Raw genomic sequence first — 18,120 nt, forward strand, 5'->3', positions numbered from 1 at the left:
TATTATATATTTTAAATTACTAAAGTAGTTCATTATCTATACCCTAGAAGGGTCATTAAATGATTTTCTAAAAAATTAATTACCTCTTTGCAATCTATTCCAGATGTCTTAAAGGAGAAGGTGAAATAGAAAAGCTTCAAACCAAAGTATTAGAATTGCAGAGAAAGCTGGATAATACAACTGCAGCAGTGCAGGAGCTGGGCAGAGAAAACCAATCACTTCAGGTCAGTCACCTATGGATATGAGGCAGTTTTTTAGTCTAGAATTGGCTTATTAGTGAAAAGAATATTTTTAACTTTTAAAAAATCTCATGTTTTATAAATACTTTCAAATAGCTACTGTCTGTTTAGCAGTATTGTAGGTTTTGTAGATAAATATAAAAGTAAAGAACTTATTTCAGAGACCTCAGAGATTCATTAGAAAGCCATGTCATTCATTAATTGTTAGTATACGGAAAGAACTACAAAATTCAAGAATACCAAAGAATATATGAGTCAGTATGTGTTAAAGAAGCGATCTGAGTATATTCTCAGAGTCACCAGGAAAGATTCATCATTATGTTTAGAAAGGATTGGAAATCAGCAAAGGTTAGCAAGATGTTTCAGGAATAAAATTCGATTAATTTTATTTTGTCATTCAGATTTATGAATATAGCTACTTTTGACAATAGAAGCTGACCAGTGTATTTCTGATTTTTAAAATTTTATTTCATGGGTCATATAGTCAAAATTTTATAGAACTCTGGCAGCAAGTTAGAAATAATCTAGCATTCTTTAAAATGTTGAATACTATAATGTATCGATACTTTTTTAAAAAACAGATCAAACATACACAAGCATTGAATAGAAAGTGGGCCGAAGACAATGAAGTACAAAACTGTATGGCCTGTGGGAAAGGCTTTTCAGTAACAGTGAGACGGGTAAATAATTTTGTTCATATAACTATGTTTCTGGATTTCATTTGTCACTGATAATTAATGTTTTAACCATCAAAATAGTCCTTCATTTGACAGAATAATTTTCTATTTATCAGTAAACTTTAATTAGCAACAACATAGAATAACTAACTTCATGCAGTCTCGCTTCTGGTTAGCATATGTGTTTGAATTTTACTTTTAAATTCAGTCTTTGTCTTCCAACTTACTGTCTGGGACAGTCATTTTCTGAATCAGTGCACCAATATTAAACTCATGTTTTAGTAATCATTGGGTTCTTTAAAGGAAGAAAAAGCAGAGGTATTTTAAAAATATATTCTAAATACTACCATTGTGTTATGACTTAAGTTTATATTTCTTTTGGAGACATTAGTGCCTGAAACATTTGGCAAATAGGAATAGTTTTTCATTTGATAGAGATATTTTATAAAAACTTTTTAAATGCCTCCTCTGGTTCTTGTGAGAGTTCCATAATAAATTCTACGTAAAATGTTTAGCATAGCGTTTGATAAATAGGAAGTATTCAATTTAATTATAACAAAGAGATTAAGTTAACATATTGAAACATATCATTAAATAATATACCAATGACTTGAAAGCTAATGTACCTTCACAATGTAGTTGGTGGTATGCATGTAGTTTCATAATACTTTTGGTATAGTTTTTATTTTTGAAATTGTTTCATTTTTGTCATTTATACAGCATCACTGCCGACAGTGTGGAAATATCTTCTGTGCTGAATGTTCAGCCAAAAATGCCTTAACTCCTTCCTCCAAGAAGCCTGTTCGTGTCTGTGATGCATGTTTCAATGACTTGCAAGGATAATGGGTTATCACAACTTCAGAGTAATATTACACTAACATTAGATTTTTAATAAATGTACTTAATAGAGGTCTTGGACTACTATTTGGTTTGGACACTGGTTGCAATACTAGACCAAATAGGAATTAGTATATTTTGGAATGTTATGGATATCAAGTAAAACTCTTCTATTTTTGTGAGACTTGGGCTTGTCATCTTTCATTACTTTTTTCCCATTTAGCCCCTGGAATAGCTTTCATGCCAAGTTTAGAATTAGCCAGTGAAATGTAAATAAACTTTGGACAGAAAATAGCAATGTATTTTTTTAATATAATTTCATTATTCACAAATGAAGAATGCAATTCCATAGCTTACTTCTTTCTCCTAAATTTAATGTACAAAAATGTACATGGGTGATATTATCACTTGTTGCTGTTTTTGTTGCACAATAGCACATTAATTATATTAAATATTCTCTTTGTGAAGTTATGCACAGAACTGTAACACTTTCCTCTACCTTTTTCTCTTATATGTAGGTTCATAGCTCAGTTGCATTGTTATGTTATGAATTCACTACTTGGGTGTTCTAAATACAGTTTATCTTAAAATATGTAGTAATATGAATTCAAAAATGGTTTTTGTTTTAACAATATTAATTGAATTTTCTTGGGTGGATTTTTATAAAAACCTCTGTAAAATCAATTTGCTTACTTATGGTTATCTGGGCTTGTATTTCAAAGAATAGGGTTAATTTTTCTTTTTGTCTTTTTCTGTCTCTTTCTTAAACTCCCACATATTGTCCATTTAGAATCTTAGAAAGCTTCTTACCCTCGCTGTCAGTTGGAGGATGAATAATAAACATTGTATAATGTTCTTATTCTCGGTTTCTTGTAAGTGGGAAGTCTTTTGAGATCAGCCTTCATATCATACCCTTATTTTGTCTCTCTAGCATCTTCAGGAACCTGAATTTGCTTTTTACATAGATCTGATTTTTTCCTTTATTTGGTTTAACCTTTTCAAGCATAGGTCAGCTTCATGTATTTGTTTTATAATTTTGCATCTTAAAAGCTAGTAACTAATATTGCTGTGGTCTTATCGGTGAAAACAAAATATAAAATGGTAAGAAGACATTAAATATTTTACTTTCTATTTCTTACCCTATTGGGAAGAATTTTTAAAAGTTGTAAAATTGACTTAAAGTTAAAATGGTTCTGAATTTGGTGTTCCATATCAACTGTTCCCAGTTTTACTTTTAACTTTGCAAAAATAATGTTGTGAAATTCCCTTTAAGTAATTAACACCTAGAAATAGAGTATCACCAAAAACAAATATATTTAGGAATCCCAGAGTTACAATAAAAACTGAAACAGCATAGCTGAGCACCTTAAGGATAATTAAGAATTAGCTTATTTATATGCTGAACAATGGAATGGAACTTTAATTTAGCATAGTCTTATTAATTTGGAAAATTGTAAAACATCTCAAGAGAGAAGTTATTAATATTGGTTTATTAATCTTTCTAGAGAAGAAATGTAGTTATACATTCATTCAGTGCAATCATTTTATAACAGTAGTTAATGTTTCATTTATGATAAACAGTTTATAATATGCATTTGCTTTCAAATATTCTGAAATGAAATTATATTTATGCTATACCTACAATGTATGTAAACTGAAAGAGATCACTACATATTCATTTAATTATTTAAAAAAAAATTTAAGTAAACCCTGTTGTCATTAGGTATTAAGAACATTGATTAAGTCCCTGGACTTGGATAAACATATATCCTTGAGCGTATATAATGAAGAAATACAGTGGCTCTTTATTAAAAATAATAGTTGGATAATATAAACTGAACTATTTATGCATTTTTATATACTTATAAATCCTTCCAAATAGTTTTAATTCTATACTTTTACATATAAATAACTTAATAAGTGTGCTGGAAAAACACAGATGTTCACAGCACCACTGTTTTTTTTTTTTTTTTTGAGATAATAAAATTCCATGAGAAATCTGGGTTTTAATATTTGTTCACTTTGTCTCCTAATTGGACACCCTCCAGGCCTTCTGTCTGTCTTCGCTTTACCCCCAACATATTCACAAAAAAATTGTAAGACAACAAGTAACCATATATAGGTGTTTGAATGATTTTCTCATTTTTATCTAATTTCATTTCATAAGTCCCGAGTAATTTACCTACCATAGGCTACTATACTGATAATAGAAATGAAACCCAACATTTTTTGCTACTAACTCTCCCCAATTTAATGTGTTTTGGAAACAAAAATTTAAATTTTTTTCCTTTTAATTAAAAAGTCATCTTTGAAGTCCTTATTATTGGCTGTACATTTTACATGTTTGCTGGTACTATTATTTTGTCAGTGAGTTAAAGCTGGCATGTACAGCTCTTGGCTTTAATGAAAAGCACATTGACATAATGTTAGTAAATTCCAAACCCCGGCACAGAATGTGAGTTAAAATTAAGTCTTGCTGGGTTAGTGTACAATAAACTATACCTACAGACTTTTTTTTAATAGAAGACAAAGCTGCTGGTATAGGATTTGTTCCTTTGAAGAAAAAATGAGGGAAACAAACACAAAAACCTCAATGCAGTGTATAAATAACATTTTGTTCAACTACCTCTTAATGTGGAATTATCTACTTTAATAGTTTCCTGAGAGTAATGTTAAATAGTAACTGCCAAATTTGTTATTTTCCCATCTCTCTTAAAAAGTCTTTATGATTATTTTATATAGTTTTGAGAACTTTAAAGCCACTTTTTTTAACCTTACATTTGCATAAAAATGTTTAGCTTTTAAGTAGAGAGCAAATTATGATCATATATTTTGATATTCATGACCTGTTTGACTATAGGAGTTTTTTTTAAAAAAATGCACTTTGGCTATAAAATCATGGATGATTTGATCCATAAGATTTAAATGTGCCACCATTATAGTATTCCTAGACATGAGCTTGATGAATGGTATTCTGTAATTATAGTGTGCCACACATTATCGTGTCTTAATTGCCCTTAGCCTGAATTTTAATGATCAGTTTGTTATTGTTGCAGATGTGAATATTGTGCATAAACTTACTAAATTTATGTAAAATTGTATAAAATAGAATTAGAAGTCACTAAGTTCTTTCTGTGTAGAAGTAATAAATTTATTGTAACACAATGCAGTTGTGTATATGACATTCTGTAATTCCTTGAACTGGATCATATATTCATAACTTCTGTAGATACTTTTGCATGAACATTTTCTCATTTAGTTTTTGGGTTCATTATTTGTATTGTGTTTACTACTTGTGATCATGTAGTTGTGCCTTATTTTGTGAGAAAGGTTAGCTCAGTAAATACTGCAATTTCTAAACTCAGTGATTGGAAGGTTATTAATTATAAATGTAACTGATAAAGTACATGACAGCATTTAAATCTGTATAAAGAACAATGGAAGGATCCTTATTGACTTGTTGCTTTTGTTTTTTAATATGTTTAAATATTATATTAAAAACATTTCTTTCTAAACTAGTTGTATTCTGTGACTATAAATTGTTTTGTCTAACAAAAGAGAGAACACTGTATTAACCATTTTGCATTAATTTATTTACAGAATATTAGGACTTTGCACTTGGATATAGACAGTGGTGTTTTAATGTTGTTCAATTTAGAATAGTAATTAAATTCCTGATCTCAAGAGAAATTATTAATGCCATTTTGCTTTAGACATTCCATTTAATATTGTAGAGAATTAACAAAACTAAAAACATATAAAAAATATGTAATTAACTGCTTATTTCATTGTGTATCTGCGCTTAATACCCAGATGATCATTTAAAGATACTTAAAACATTTATTATTTATTTATTTATTTATTTATATTTTTTTTCTCCCTCCCCTCCCCAAAGGTACTTTTTGGAAGGCCCAATGTGCCATTGTTTTTCGCTATTTCTTCTTCCTGGGAGCTACGGTTCTAGAATGGTTTTTGTTCTGACCCGCACTGTCCCTTCATTAGAATGTGCTTCATTCTGAACCCTCCAAAGAGTTTAATGTGCATATCCTCAAACATCTAATAGATTGTGTATTAGACATGTTATTTTGTGAGCTTTATAGAATTCCAGTTTATGTGCAGCGTATTCTTGAGCTGTTTTACATATTTTGTTAATTTAGTCAGTCTGTCTCTCCCTTTAATGAGATTCAGAGGGAGAAAACTACCTTTATACATATAAGTCTGTGGTTGCTGGATTCATGGGACTAAAGGAATTTGAGAGGTCACCTCGTCCTAGTCCACTGCTCACCTCCGAGGTTAGTTTATATCTGTCTACACATTTGCAAGATGATTGTTAATTTAAAAATTTTTTTCAGCCAGAAATTTCTTTATAAAATTTTCTCTTGCATAATCTATATTGTATTCTCCTGGACATAACTGCTTTCAGTCCCATCCAGATGCCATCTCTAGGAATTCGCTTGAAGCTTGAAGTCTATTCTCCCCTTTGCCTTCTCCCCACCTCATTTATTCTTAGCTATCAACAATAGTTACTGTCCTCCAGATTTTCCTTTTATTTTTTCTTCTATTAAATGTCTGACATTATTATAAAGAGATTATTAGTCTCCATTCTAATAGTGCTTGCCTTGTACAAAAGCCTTTCTGCTGCACTTGTCTTTACTGCTCTGTTTGCCTGGTGAAATTTCACCTTCCTCAAAGAATTACTGTGCACATGCCTTGCCCAAACATTATCCTCTCTATCCCATTCTTCAGCTTAACAAAATCAGCTAAGGCTTCAGTTGTCTTGCAGCCAAATTTGATAAATTTACTACTTTCACTTTGCAAACTGCAAAAGGTACGAGCCTGAAATGGAAGTTTGTGGACTTCTATTTGATGCAATAATCTGACCCTAAGAACTAGTTCCTTGAATGTAGTTAATAGTATATATACTGCCATAATAATATAATAATTATTCAAACTGCCTTTCATGATAAAAATTCTGAAGAAATTTGAAGTCCTGCCAAATAAAATTAAGTGACTGTACTGTGCTAACACACACACACACACACCCCAATAAAAACCAGAAAATATTTTTATGGCAAACACCATCATTCTTCAAAAAATAAAGTTAAGAGATACCTTACTATGTATATGAAAATCTGTACACTTCACGACAGGCCAAGAAAAGCCATGCAAAAGTGTTAACTGGTGAAAGCCAGATTTTTTTTTTTCTTCCTATCTTAAAGTAGTGGAATTTAGTCTTTGGGATTTTCTACTTCCACATTAGAGTACTATAAAGTATACCTGAGATGAGTTTGAGAATAGGAATTTTAAAACTGCTATTTAAATGTAGTCCTTATTTATTGCTTTGTATATTAAAAGAACAATGAAGCTTTGTATCTAAAGATTTATCATTATGTTTGAGGTAGGACTATAAAGCGGTTAAGACTGATTGACAAGCCATGAAGGAAAATTGGTTTCATTATTTTATCGATACAGAGTAAGATACTGGAGTTCATATTGGATGCAAGCAGTGGACATTGTTTTTCTTCTGATACTCCATTTATATGATCATTCACAAACTAGCACCTTTCTTCACCCACACCTCTTACAAACCTGACGGAAGCATTAGAAGGTAATCTGGATGTCAGTATATATTTGTCAAGAAATTCCTCAGAGTTCAAATTTGTTGCAGTCATTATTCCTCTATACTGAGGATTTTCCTAGCTCAAATTTTCAAATTCTGAAACTTCTTTAAAATGCAAATTTCTTTCTAGCTTATCACTATCTAAGTGTTATAAAAGTTTGAATGAAATAATACCTTAAACGCTAATCTTCTAAAAAGGCATGCCACTTGTTTTAGGTCCCTAAATTTCAGAGGATTCTGCAGGCAATGTGAATAAAGATATTTTCTTGGTTTCCTGACTCCTGGTAAAGCAAGAAATTGCAGTTGTTATTTGTGCCATCCATGTTTTCTGTTGAAAAAAGAAAAAAATACATAAATAGAGATTAGAATGTTAAGCTGACAATTTCTCACATATTTGGGCTAATATTTTTTGCTGTATTTATTGACCAGCTCTTTTAAACTGAAGACTAATGAAACATTTGCATATGTTTCCCATTTTCTTTCTTACATCTAATATAAATATTTCTAATCTTACAGGAAAATGCAGATGGGCTAAATGAGTATGGTATGCATGTTGGATAACAGTTATGAGTAATCAAGAAACAATAGTCAATGATAACTCATTAGAAAAATGAGCACTGAGAATATATGTAGTTTGCAAGTGGCATTGCTGGAATTTCTATTCTCTGTGGAAACAAGTTCTTAACCTGTAGTATAACTTGAAAGAGACTGAGGGCAGTGACCCAGGAAATTGAATATTGCATTTGTTGTCTGGCCACATTGTAGCTATGATGAAAGCCTACCAGGGGAAATGCAAAAATAGAAACTTCGAAGACAGAGAAACCAGAGTCAGGCAGCTGCTCTTTCAACTCCATAGCTGTAAAAACAATGGCAGTTTTTCAAAGGTTGACAAGCTGACTTGACAGGGATCATTATTGCACCAGGCCCTCCTTAAGCTAATATCCTATTGTATGCACTTTGGGAAATTGATTGGAGCATCTTAAAAGTTCATCATGCAATCCAAATCAATTCTTCCCCCCATTTCTTACAGAAACAGCAGTTCTTGAGCTTCTGCAGGAGAACTCTGCAAGCGTGAGGATATTGTTCCTCAACCCTGCAAGTGTGAGGAAATTGTCAATACTGAGGCTTTTGAGCATTATATGGACTAGATGTACCCCTCCCCTCCTCCCAAATCTGCCCTTCCCAAGTGGGTGAGAGAAAAACACAAAACTTTCCATGCACTGTTACTTAAGAGGCGTGGGGTGAGCTTATATAAACTCTGAAGAATCAAAGACCTACAAAGTTAAAATACATACTTTGATGTTTTCCGTTTGGGCTCGTAATAAGAATGCTGCTGTACACTGCCGATATCTGTTTTCATGTTGTATAAGAAAAGCATTTCTCAGCCCAAAGACTAGAAAAAGATATTACAAAGACAAAAAGCCAAATCATTTCATATGAAATCCAAACAATTTCTTAGTACAAGAACCTGGGGTTTGTTTTCTATTTGGCTTGTTTCTGTTTTAACGAGGGTGGGAGGTTTATGTAGGTTATAATTTTTTTTTAATTTTATCTCAATGCCAAGACCCCACTACTATATCCAAATAAAGCCTACTCTACTATCAAAACCCTTTCTTCCTTAGCTAATGACTTCTGATACTTGATGAAATGCAACTATGGCTTAAGTAATGGGGCCCCTGCTCATAGAACAAGCTAAACATATGAGGTAGATTTTTTTGTGCGTGAAAATATAGATAATAAAAATATACAAAACAATATAATATTTTCTTTTTTGTTCCTCACCACTCCTTTAAAAAATTTTATTTTTGTGTTTAAAGGGAAGTCACATCCAACCAAAGTTTATAAACAAATCAAGATGTGGCAAAAATACAAAACCACCTGAATACTTCAGGCCAAGAAAAGCCAAAAACCACTCAAATAAAATCCAGCATCCACCAAACTGGGTGAAATGTAAAACAAAACAAAAAGAGACGTTGGCATGGTTTCTGTGTTTGCAAAAGAAAGCCTGTTCTGTCATTTCCTAGCTGGTCTCAAAGAAAAGATAGTGGGAGAGCAGATTTCTTTTTCTAATATAGCAGGAGCGCTTAAAATGAAATTCTCTTCTTTGAATTATTAATACAACACAGTCCTGAAGCTTATACATTCTTTTTTCTTTTTTCTTTTTTTTTTTTTTTTTTCTTGAGACGAAGTCTCGTACTGTCGCCCATGCTGGAGTGCAGTGGCGGGATCTCGGTTCACTGTACCTCTGCCTCCCAGGTTCACACAGTTCTGCTTCAGCCTCCTGAGTAGCTGGGATTACAGGTGCCTGCCACCACGCCCAGCTAATTTTTTTGTGTTTTCAGTAGAGACGGGGGTTTCACTATATTGGCTAGGCTGGTCTCGAACTCCTAACCTCGTGATCCGCCCGCCTCAGCGTCCCAAAGTGCTAGGATTATAGGCATGAGCCACCGCACCCGCCCTATACATTCTTTCTATAGTCAGTGTTTAGAAACAAACAAACAAAAACAGGCCAGGGCTGTCTCCTGCCCATATCAAGTACTTCAGGGAAGAGAAAAAGTGAGCAAGTGACATATTCTTGCTGATCATTAAGCTGATGCTTGTCTGCTGTCACTATTCCTATTTGTTGAATTTAGTTTAACTCAGGCTTATCTGAGGGGGGTTGGGCTGCTTTCAGAATCCAGGTGAATACAATACTTATTTTCTTAACTGCAAGAACTACCCCAGTATCACAGATTATACTCATAACAATCTAAACATCCTAATTCCTAAATTCTACTACAAAAAATAAAGTCTGTTAAGGAGAGGCCATAAAATTCTGTCCAGCTTCTCTGCAGCGAGAGGACTTTCTGGGGAAAAAAAAAGCTGGCTGTGTTTTACTCTCTAATTCTTTGCCTTATAAATTCCCCGTAGCAAGTGAGGCTTTAAAGCTCAGGTCATTGTTCTTGGCTGGTTTTTGGAATTCATTTTCCTCAAAAACTATAATTGTGCTTCCAGGTTACTCCAGGCATCCTTGCTCCATTTGGTTTGTAGTATGGGTACAAGGGACTTTATAAATAAAAGGACCTCCTAAGCTAGGCCTGTAAAATACAATTCAGAGAGAGTATAATATATAGGCAAGGATAGCTCTTTTTTTACTGACATTCTAATACAATAATTGACAATTTTAAAGCATTCTCTCTATATTGGGCACCATACTATGTTTTTCTCTACATAGCAACCCTATGAGATAGGTCAGCTAATTCCTACTTGTAAATGCAGAAACATATTAATTTTTCCAAGTTCACAGAGCTTATAAATGATACAGCCAGGATTTGGAATTAGGTCTGCCACTCCAGAGCTCAATCTCTCTCTTGTCCTCATTTACTCTTTCCTACTCTACAGCTGCTCTGCCCATGTACTGTATCTAATTAGTCAAGTTAATAGACCCAAGGAACGAGAAAAATATTTTTAAAAGGAACAAGAGATGGTAGTTACAAGTCAGAAAATACAAAAGGTGGAAGCATAGTTGCTTTGTTTTTGCTTTTTGAGACAGAGTCTCACTCCATCACCCAGGCTGGAGTGCAGTCGTGCGACCTTGGCTCACTGCAACCTCTACTTTCTGGGTTTAAGTGATGCTCGTGCCTTTGTCTCCCGAGTAGCTGGAATTACAGGTGTGTGCCACCACGCCTGGCTAATTTTTTTGTATTTTTTCACCATGTTGGCCAGGCTGGTCTTGAACTCCTGATCTCAAGTGATCGGCCTGCCTCAGCCTACCAAAGTACTGGGATTACAGGCGTGAGCCACCACGCCTGGTCCCAGAAGCATAATGTTTTTAAAAAGATCTTTTAATTAAGAAAAAAGAAGAAATAGAGGAGAAAAAACTTGCATCTTTCAAGGTAATCCGGTGACATTAGATTTCCCATAAAGTTCGTCTTAAACCTGGCAGGGTTGTGACTACACTGAACCCTCAGCCGAGCTGCTTCCTCTTCCTCATGGGTGTTCTGGCACCTTCCTTTACTCAAGTCTATGTGTCAGGCCACAATCTATAACTATAACTGTAGCATATAACTATAACTATAACTAACTATAACTATAACTAACTATAACTATAACTATATCATAATCTATAACTATAGCCACTGTAGTAGGAGAATAAATTCCTAGCACAGGATGCCCTCTTCTATGATATTTTTTCCCCATGAAAAAGTAAACTAAACAAATCACAGAAAAGATTTCCAGCCGCCACATACTGAAGCTTTGTTTTATCTACATTCGTCTGCCATCCCTTGGGCAGGTAAGAAGCTCACACTGAAAGTGAGCACACTCACCAAGCAAAGGTTTTGCAACCTTGACATACTCCTTTTGTGGCTTGCTCCTGAACCGCAGTCTGCCTTGGCAGATTTTGGCCTACATAGACTTTGGTCCCAGTCAAGTTAAATACAAGAGGCTTTAAGGTCTGCCCTGTTACCTTTCAGCAAATCTTACTGAAAATAGAAAGAATGGACACAGGAGGCAGAGGCTATCTTTCTGGATACAGGCTTCCCTTCTGCTCTTGGAGAGAGAGGTTATATTAATTCATGGGTTAATATATGTAAGGCATTAAAATTTTTACAATTTATTTATTTTTACTTTTAGAGACAGGGTATCACTCTGTCACCTAGGATAGAGTGCAGTGGCAATCATAGCTCACTGCAGCCTCGAGCTCCTAAGCTCAAGCCATCCTCCAGCTTTAGCCTCCTGAGTAGCTGGGAGTACAAGTGTGTGCTGCTGTGCCTCACTATTTTTTTTTTTTTTTTTGAGATGGAGTTTCACTCTTGTTGCCCAGGCTGAAGTGCAATGGCTCAGTCTCGGCTCACCACAACCTCCACCTCCCAGGTTCAAGCAATTCTCTTGCCTCAGCCTCCAGAGTAGCTGGGATCACAGGTGTGCGCCACCACGCCTGGCTAATTTTGTATTTTTAGTAGACACAGGGTCTCTCCATGTTGGTCAGGCTGGTCTCGAGCTCCCGACCTCAGGTGATCTGCCCAACTCAGCCTCCCAAGGTGCTGGGATTATAGGTGTGAGCCACCACGCCCAGCCTATTTTTTCTTTTTTTAATAAGAGACTGGGTCTCACTATGTTGCCCAGGCTGGTCTCGAACTCCTGGCCTCAAGCAATCCTACCATGTTGGCCTCCCAAAGTACTGGGATTATAGGTATGAGCCACTGCACCCGGCCAGCATTTAAATATATAACTTAGTTATGTAGCATAACTATGTAAGTATTTGCTACTATTGTTTGTGTATTCATTCATTCACTCTTTAAGGTTTCTCTATTTTGTATGAGTCAGTCCTACGCTCGTCACCGAAGCTCTGGGCTTGGCTGCTGGGATGGGAATTGAGGCGGATGGTGAGCGCTTTCTCTTTTCCGGCCCCTCTATGGGGACAGGAAGTCAGTCCCCACCTGCCTGGCCTCAGCTAGTCTAGGAGTCTCTAGCCAAGGCAGAGTGGTGTCTGCTTCCTCCTGAACACTGCCGCCCACTCAAGCCCTGAGCAGACTGAAATGTCCTTGAGTAACTCAGAGTGCCAGGGCTTTTCTGACAGAGGATTTACTGATCTTTCATTATTCTAAGAGCTCCCCAAGGTCAACGGCTGTTTCTTATTCATCTTTGTATCTGCAGGGCCTGCTGAGTTCCTGGCTCTCAGGAGATACTTAAGAAATACTTGAATAAAAGATTAAAAATGATACATATTTCTGATGCATGTGTCATGTAGATACATGCATATATATATGTGTGTGTATATATATATGAATCTATATATATTTCTGGCATAATGATTTTAATAGAGGGTAATAAAATATCTTACTCTTGCATGTCTGGTCGTGGTTTCTCAGTGTTTTAATAATAGCAATAGTATTAATGATACTATAATAACAATACTAGTAGCAACTATCATTTATTGAATGCATCACATTTGTTATTTAATTTTCACAGAATCTCACTGAAATAGATATTATTATCCCTATTTTGCAAAGGCTTAGAAAACTGAAGTGCCTTGTCTAAGGTCATACAGCTAGCAAGTAATAGAGCTATCACTCAAGCACTGGACACCATAACTAATTCATAAAGTGAAAGATATATAGACACATAGGAACACAGTCTTGTTTTTATGAAGACTTAAATTGGATTTACGTCCTGCTACCAAGAAAGGCCAATATAAAACTCTGTGATGGCAAACAGATGAGCTGAATAATGAAAATAGACACATACCTGACACATGGAGCGGTTCAATATTTTTGACTACCAATCTATCTAGTGGAATAGGCTGATCGAGTACTGTACACGAACCACCGTCTTTTATTACTGCTTGCAACTCAGGAGTAAAAGAAGGACACATTAAACCAGGGTCTGAGCCTCCAAGTTTCTGAAATTAACAAGAAAAATAATGCAATAAACAGGAAATAAATATTGGCACACTTATCTAAAGTGCATCTGTAAGCAAATAGATTCAATCCTGAAGTGCTGGGATTACAGGAGTGAGCCACCATGTCCAGCAGCAAAGTGTTTCAGATCTCCAAGTTTCATTACCTGAATAAATAATGGTTGATATCCATAACTGGGAAACATTTAAATCACCCTCATGTCAATGGGAAGTTCTTCATTCCTAGTGTCTTAATCTCTCTATAGTATTGAGTTTGATGAATGAGAAAGGGGGCCTCACTTTGGCCAACTGTATGCCTGGGATCTAACACTGAATTCTAAATAGATTCCATGCTCTAGAATTTATAAACAATTGAAACTGTTTTGAACACATAAGATGGTGATTTTTTAAAAGGGGGTAAAAATTAAAAATTGTGACCTGCATGGTATAAATTGTACATAAAATAGCAAAGAGGCATGTAAACTGATACAATTCCTTACTTTAGGAATCAACTTGTGACGCATAAAACCAGAATATCAGCTTATTATATGATCAACATGGGCTGCCATTAATTCATATACTCTGATTTGTACCATTATTTGACGTGAAGGTCAACTATGCAAGCATCAAGGTTTTTTTGAAGGGGGTAGAGATTTTTCAGAACTTGACTTGTTCAGACATGCTAGTCTGAGTAACTTAAAATGGGAGGTCATACAAATTCCGAAACTGTGACTCTTAATATTCTCATACACCCATTCCCTCCCCAACCACCGATTAGCTATTCATAGATTGATTAATGGGTATCTATTTTATTGCTTAAAGATTTAGCTCAACTAACCAACATGCCATGTAGAAGCTTAGTTTATTAAAAGATACGACATAGCTAGTCTCATGATCTTATCTATGTAAGGCTAGTCACTTGGTAAAGAAATGAATGGAATAAAGCAACGTTAGATATCTCCGACTGTTGAAGACATTGCATTCCTCTTCCCACCTCTCAGAGCAGGTGTCTGGGAGCCTTAGAGAAACTTCCCTACTTGATACCACTCAAACACACCATTCAGGAAACAGACTGTGAAACAGTAAATTAGACAGAAAGCCTTTTGGGGACCAGCAGCAGACCAGTGGCTTAATGGGTAGTAAAAATAACAACAACAATAATAGTAACAAATAATACTTAAGTACGTGAAAAAAATCCCTATTCCCTATAGAGATTTTGCAGCTCTAGCTCCCAGTTTACTCATTTAGTCTGTGATGCTACATACATGTTTGGCTTCTACGCTTTTTATATAGGTAGACACTGAGAGATCAGGGCTCCCTCTCTCCTCCACCCGCAAATCATTATTTCTCAGAAATAATGTGAGCTTTCAAAGCAGAATGAGTGTTGAATACTACCTCGACACAAGACAGTAGACAGTTCAGAGGGGCCCTACTCAGGCTATTTTTGTTGTGGTGGCCAATTCAGAAAAGGAACAGGCCAAAATGGACAAAGATGTTTTGGGTTACTTTGCTTAGGTAGGTCAGGCAAAGTCCTGCGGCTTCTGGGACTTAGCTTGCAAGTTTATAGATTAAGTTGTTCTAAAAATGTATTCCTCTTTTGACATCCTTGAGAAATGCAACTTGCATTTTTTTGTTTCATTTATTTATTTAATTCAGAGCTTTATGACTAAAAAACCCAATAGTTTATATTGCCTTCATTTTTTAGATGAAAAGATTCAGCTCGATGTATAAGATTATATTTCATATTTTTACCACAATTTATTTAGAAATATTTCTAAACTCATTTAGCAAACTTATTTAGAAACGTATTTTGAAATAGCAGCATTTTACCTTTTTGTTGCGCTTAGTTTTCGTAACTAAGAGGAAATCATTGAAGAGAAACAGATAAACATCTAGGAATCTTGTGCTTTCTGAGGAAAAAAAGAGAAGCTGAAATGGGGACTTGAAACTGTTAAGTAGAAGAGTTTTTCTTTCTCATTCTTTCTTCTTTCTTTCTCTTTCTTTCTTCTTTCTTTCTCTTTCTTTCTTTCCTTTCTTTCTCTTTCTTTCTTTCCTTTCTTTCTCTTTCTTTTTTTTTTTTTTATCAATGAATTCCTTAGAAAACAAAACTGGAGCACCCCAGGGGCTCCAATCATGTAGGTCAGAAAGCTGCCTGCCTCAATGTTGAATTGATTTCTTCCTAAAGCAGAGACTTGATGAGAGGCCAAGCTTCCAGCATTAAAGACATTGAATTTATGATGTGTCTCATTTGAATCTAAGATAACTCAGATGTTATTTGTAGTGGCTTCAACTAAGCTGAGGGTAAATCCATCAACTGATTGATCTTGCAGCATTTTTGCCTCTAGATTCCTCTGGGTGGTTATTGGCAAAGGCACACATAACCAGAGAAAAGGCATTTTCTCACTGCTATGAACTATGCTACTGTGTCACTCAAATTTCGTGTGTTAAAGCCCTAAACCCCTAGGGTGGCTGCATTTGGAGTAAGAAAGTAATTAGGGTAAAATGAGGTGATAAGGCTAGTGCACTGATCCAGTAGCATTAGTGTTCTTTGAGACACCGGATACCCCCACCCTGTCCCCCACTCCTTGTCTTGAAGAGAGCGCTCATCAGGAACTGAATTTGCCATCACCTTGGCCTGGGACTTTTCAGCCTCCAGACTGTAAGACACAAATTTCTGCTGTTTAAGCCAGCCTGTCTGTGATATTTTGTTATGGCGGCCTAGGTTGAGAGTCATTAAAACTACTTATTTCTCAAGTTTTAGAAAGTGTCTATAAATGTTTAGATATTCTCCATGTGTTTCATATTTATAAACTTTTCTGATATTAGTTTTAATAGTTACTTAAGGCAAATAGCTTTTCTTCAGTTTTCCCTAAGAAGGGAATAGTAGTAGAAGAGAAACCAAGTATTAGAATAAGGCATCTCCTTCCTTATTTTACTCTATCCCTTAGAAATTAGAAAAAAGGGTTAAATTTAAGTGATTTCGGAGGAAAAGGTTTTTAGAGGGGGATGTGACAAGTGCTTAGAGTAATCATAGGAAAACCCAGTAAATTTTTTCGGCTTGTTCTATTTAGATTATATATATATATTGTTCTAGAAGTTCTTTCTTACATATTTTTACCCCTGGAAGATTTAAAGTAGTAGATAAAACATTTAGGATTCATTTCTATCCCCTCTCATTCTTTAAGTTTAGAGAAAAGATTTTTTCTATATTTGCATAGGGGAGAAATCAGGTATTTTATTCAAATTAAATAGTCCTTGAATAGTTTTTTTTAAAATCATATTAAAAACTTAACTTTTCATAAATCAAGTTGTGACAAAGACTTCTGGTTGTCCCTTGAAAACCATTCTCCCCTTCTCTTGTAGCAGTGGAATCCCCAAGTTTTAGTGAGTCCCCATCCTCAGAGAATAGAGACTACATTTCCTTGCTGCTGAATATGACCAGGGAGCTAAATTCTGACCAACGGAATGTGAGCCAAAGCATGCAACTTCTGAGTCATATTCATGAAGGGCAGGGCTAAGCTCTCTTGTCCCTGTCTCTCCTTCTCATTGAGTGGAACGCAGACATATTGGTGAGTCATCTTGGGCCACATAGAAGAAGGCAATACCCTAGATTTGGGAATAAGACAGCAGGAATCTGGATTCCTAACGACTTCATGGAGTGGAGTTGTCATATAGGTTGAAACTTAACAAGAGAGAAATAAACTATCTTTTTTAACCTGTCTGTCTCCAGTGGCTGAATCTATACGACAACTGATATACAGGGCTAGGAATGGTACAGCACTAGACCTGTGAACAGCCAGCTCAGCCTGCCATAGCAAAATACCACAGACAGGGTGGCTTAAGCAATACGAATTTATTTCTCACAGTTCTGGAGCCTAGGAAGTAGATCAAAGTGCTGGTCGATTCGGTTCCTGATAAGGGCTCTCTTTTTGGCTTGCAGATAGCCACCTTCTGGATGTGTTCTTACATGGCAAACAGAGAGAGTGAGCTCTCTGATGCCTGCTCTGATTAGGATACTAATCCTATCAGATAAAGGCTCCAGCCTGAGTCCCTCATTTTACCTGCGTTTCTTCCTTATTCCAAGTATAGTCATACTGGACGTTAGGGCTTCAACATGTGATTAGTGGAGGAACACAATTCAGTCCACAGCAACCTTCAAACCTGTAAAATTTGCTATTCCCATCTTCTGCTACTCATGTATGCGTCAGCTCAATGATCATTGTCAAAATGAAATAGTTTTGTTTTCTCCTTCTAATTTCAACTATTTTATTTTGACAAACAGGCAGGGAGCACACCTTCTACGTGTTCCAGATGTTATTCTAGATAATGTTCCAGACATTATTCTAGAAAGTGATAATTATTTTATCT

At 35.3% G+C, this 18,120-nt stretch overlaps 2 protein-coding genes across 3 annotated transcripts in view; one reads left to right on the forward strand and one right to left on the reverse strand.

Moving 5' to 3' along the window:
* Positions 1–5,536, forward strand: part of EEA1 (early endosome antigen 1) — a 157,069-nt gene extending 151,533 nt beyond the window's left edge. For both annotated transcript variants that reach the window (XM_030819863.1, XM_003259658.2), the window contains 3 exons: positions 104–224; positions 821–919; positions 1,637–5,536. In XM_030819863.1, coding sequence (XP_030675723.1) covers positions 104–224; positions 821–919; positions 1,637–1,759 — 343 coding nt within the window. In that variant the 3' untranslated portion in view covers positions 1,760–5,536. The remainder of the gene's footprint in view (positions 1–103; positions 225–820; positions 920–1,636) is intronic.
* Positions 5,537–7,090: 1,554 nt separating this feature from the next.
* The window catches only part of PLEKHG7 (pleckstrin homology and RhoGEF domain containing G7), a 33,732-nt gene continuing 22,702 nt past the window's right edge, over positions 7,091–18,120 (reverse strand). The window contains exons 9-12 of the mRNA XM_030820574.1: positions 15,583–15,665; positions 13,602–13,755; positions 8,669–8,766; positions 7,091–7,701 (exon numbers count right to left, since the gene is read on the reverse strand). Of these exons, the coding sequence (XP_030676434.1) occupies positions 7,594–7,701; positions 8,669–8,766; positions 13,602–13,755; positions 15,583–15,665 (443 nt within the window). The 3' untranslated portion in view covers positions 7,091–7,593. The remainder of the gene's footprint in view (positions 7,702–8,668; positions 8,767–13,601; positions 13,756–15,582; positions 15,666–18,120) is intronic.

This window comes from Nomascus leucogenys, chromosome 10, assembly GCF_006542625.1.
Source record: "Nomascus leucogenys isolate Asia chromosome 10, Asia_NLE_v1, whole genome shotgun sequence".
Taxonomy (NCBI): Eukaryota; Metazoa; Chordata; class Mammalia; order Primates; family Hylobatidae; genus Nomascus; species Nomascus leucogenys.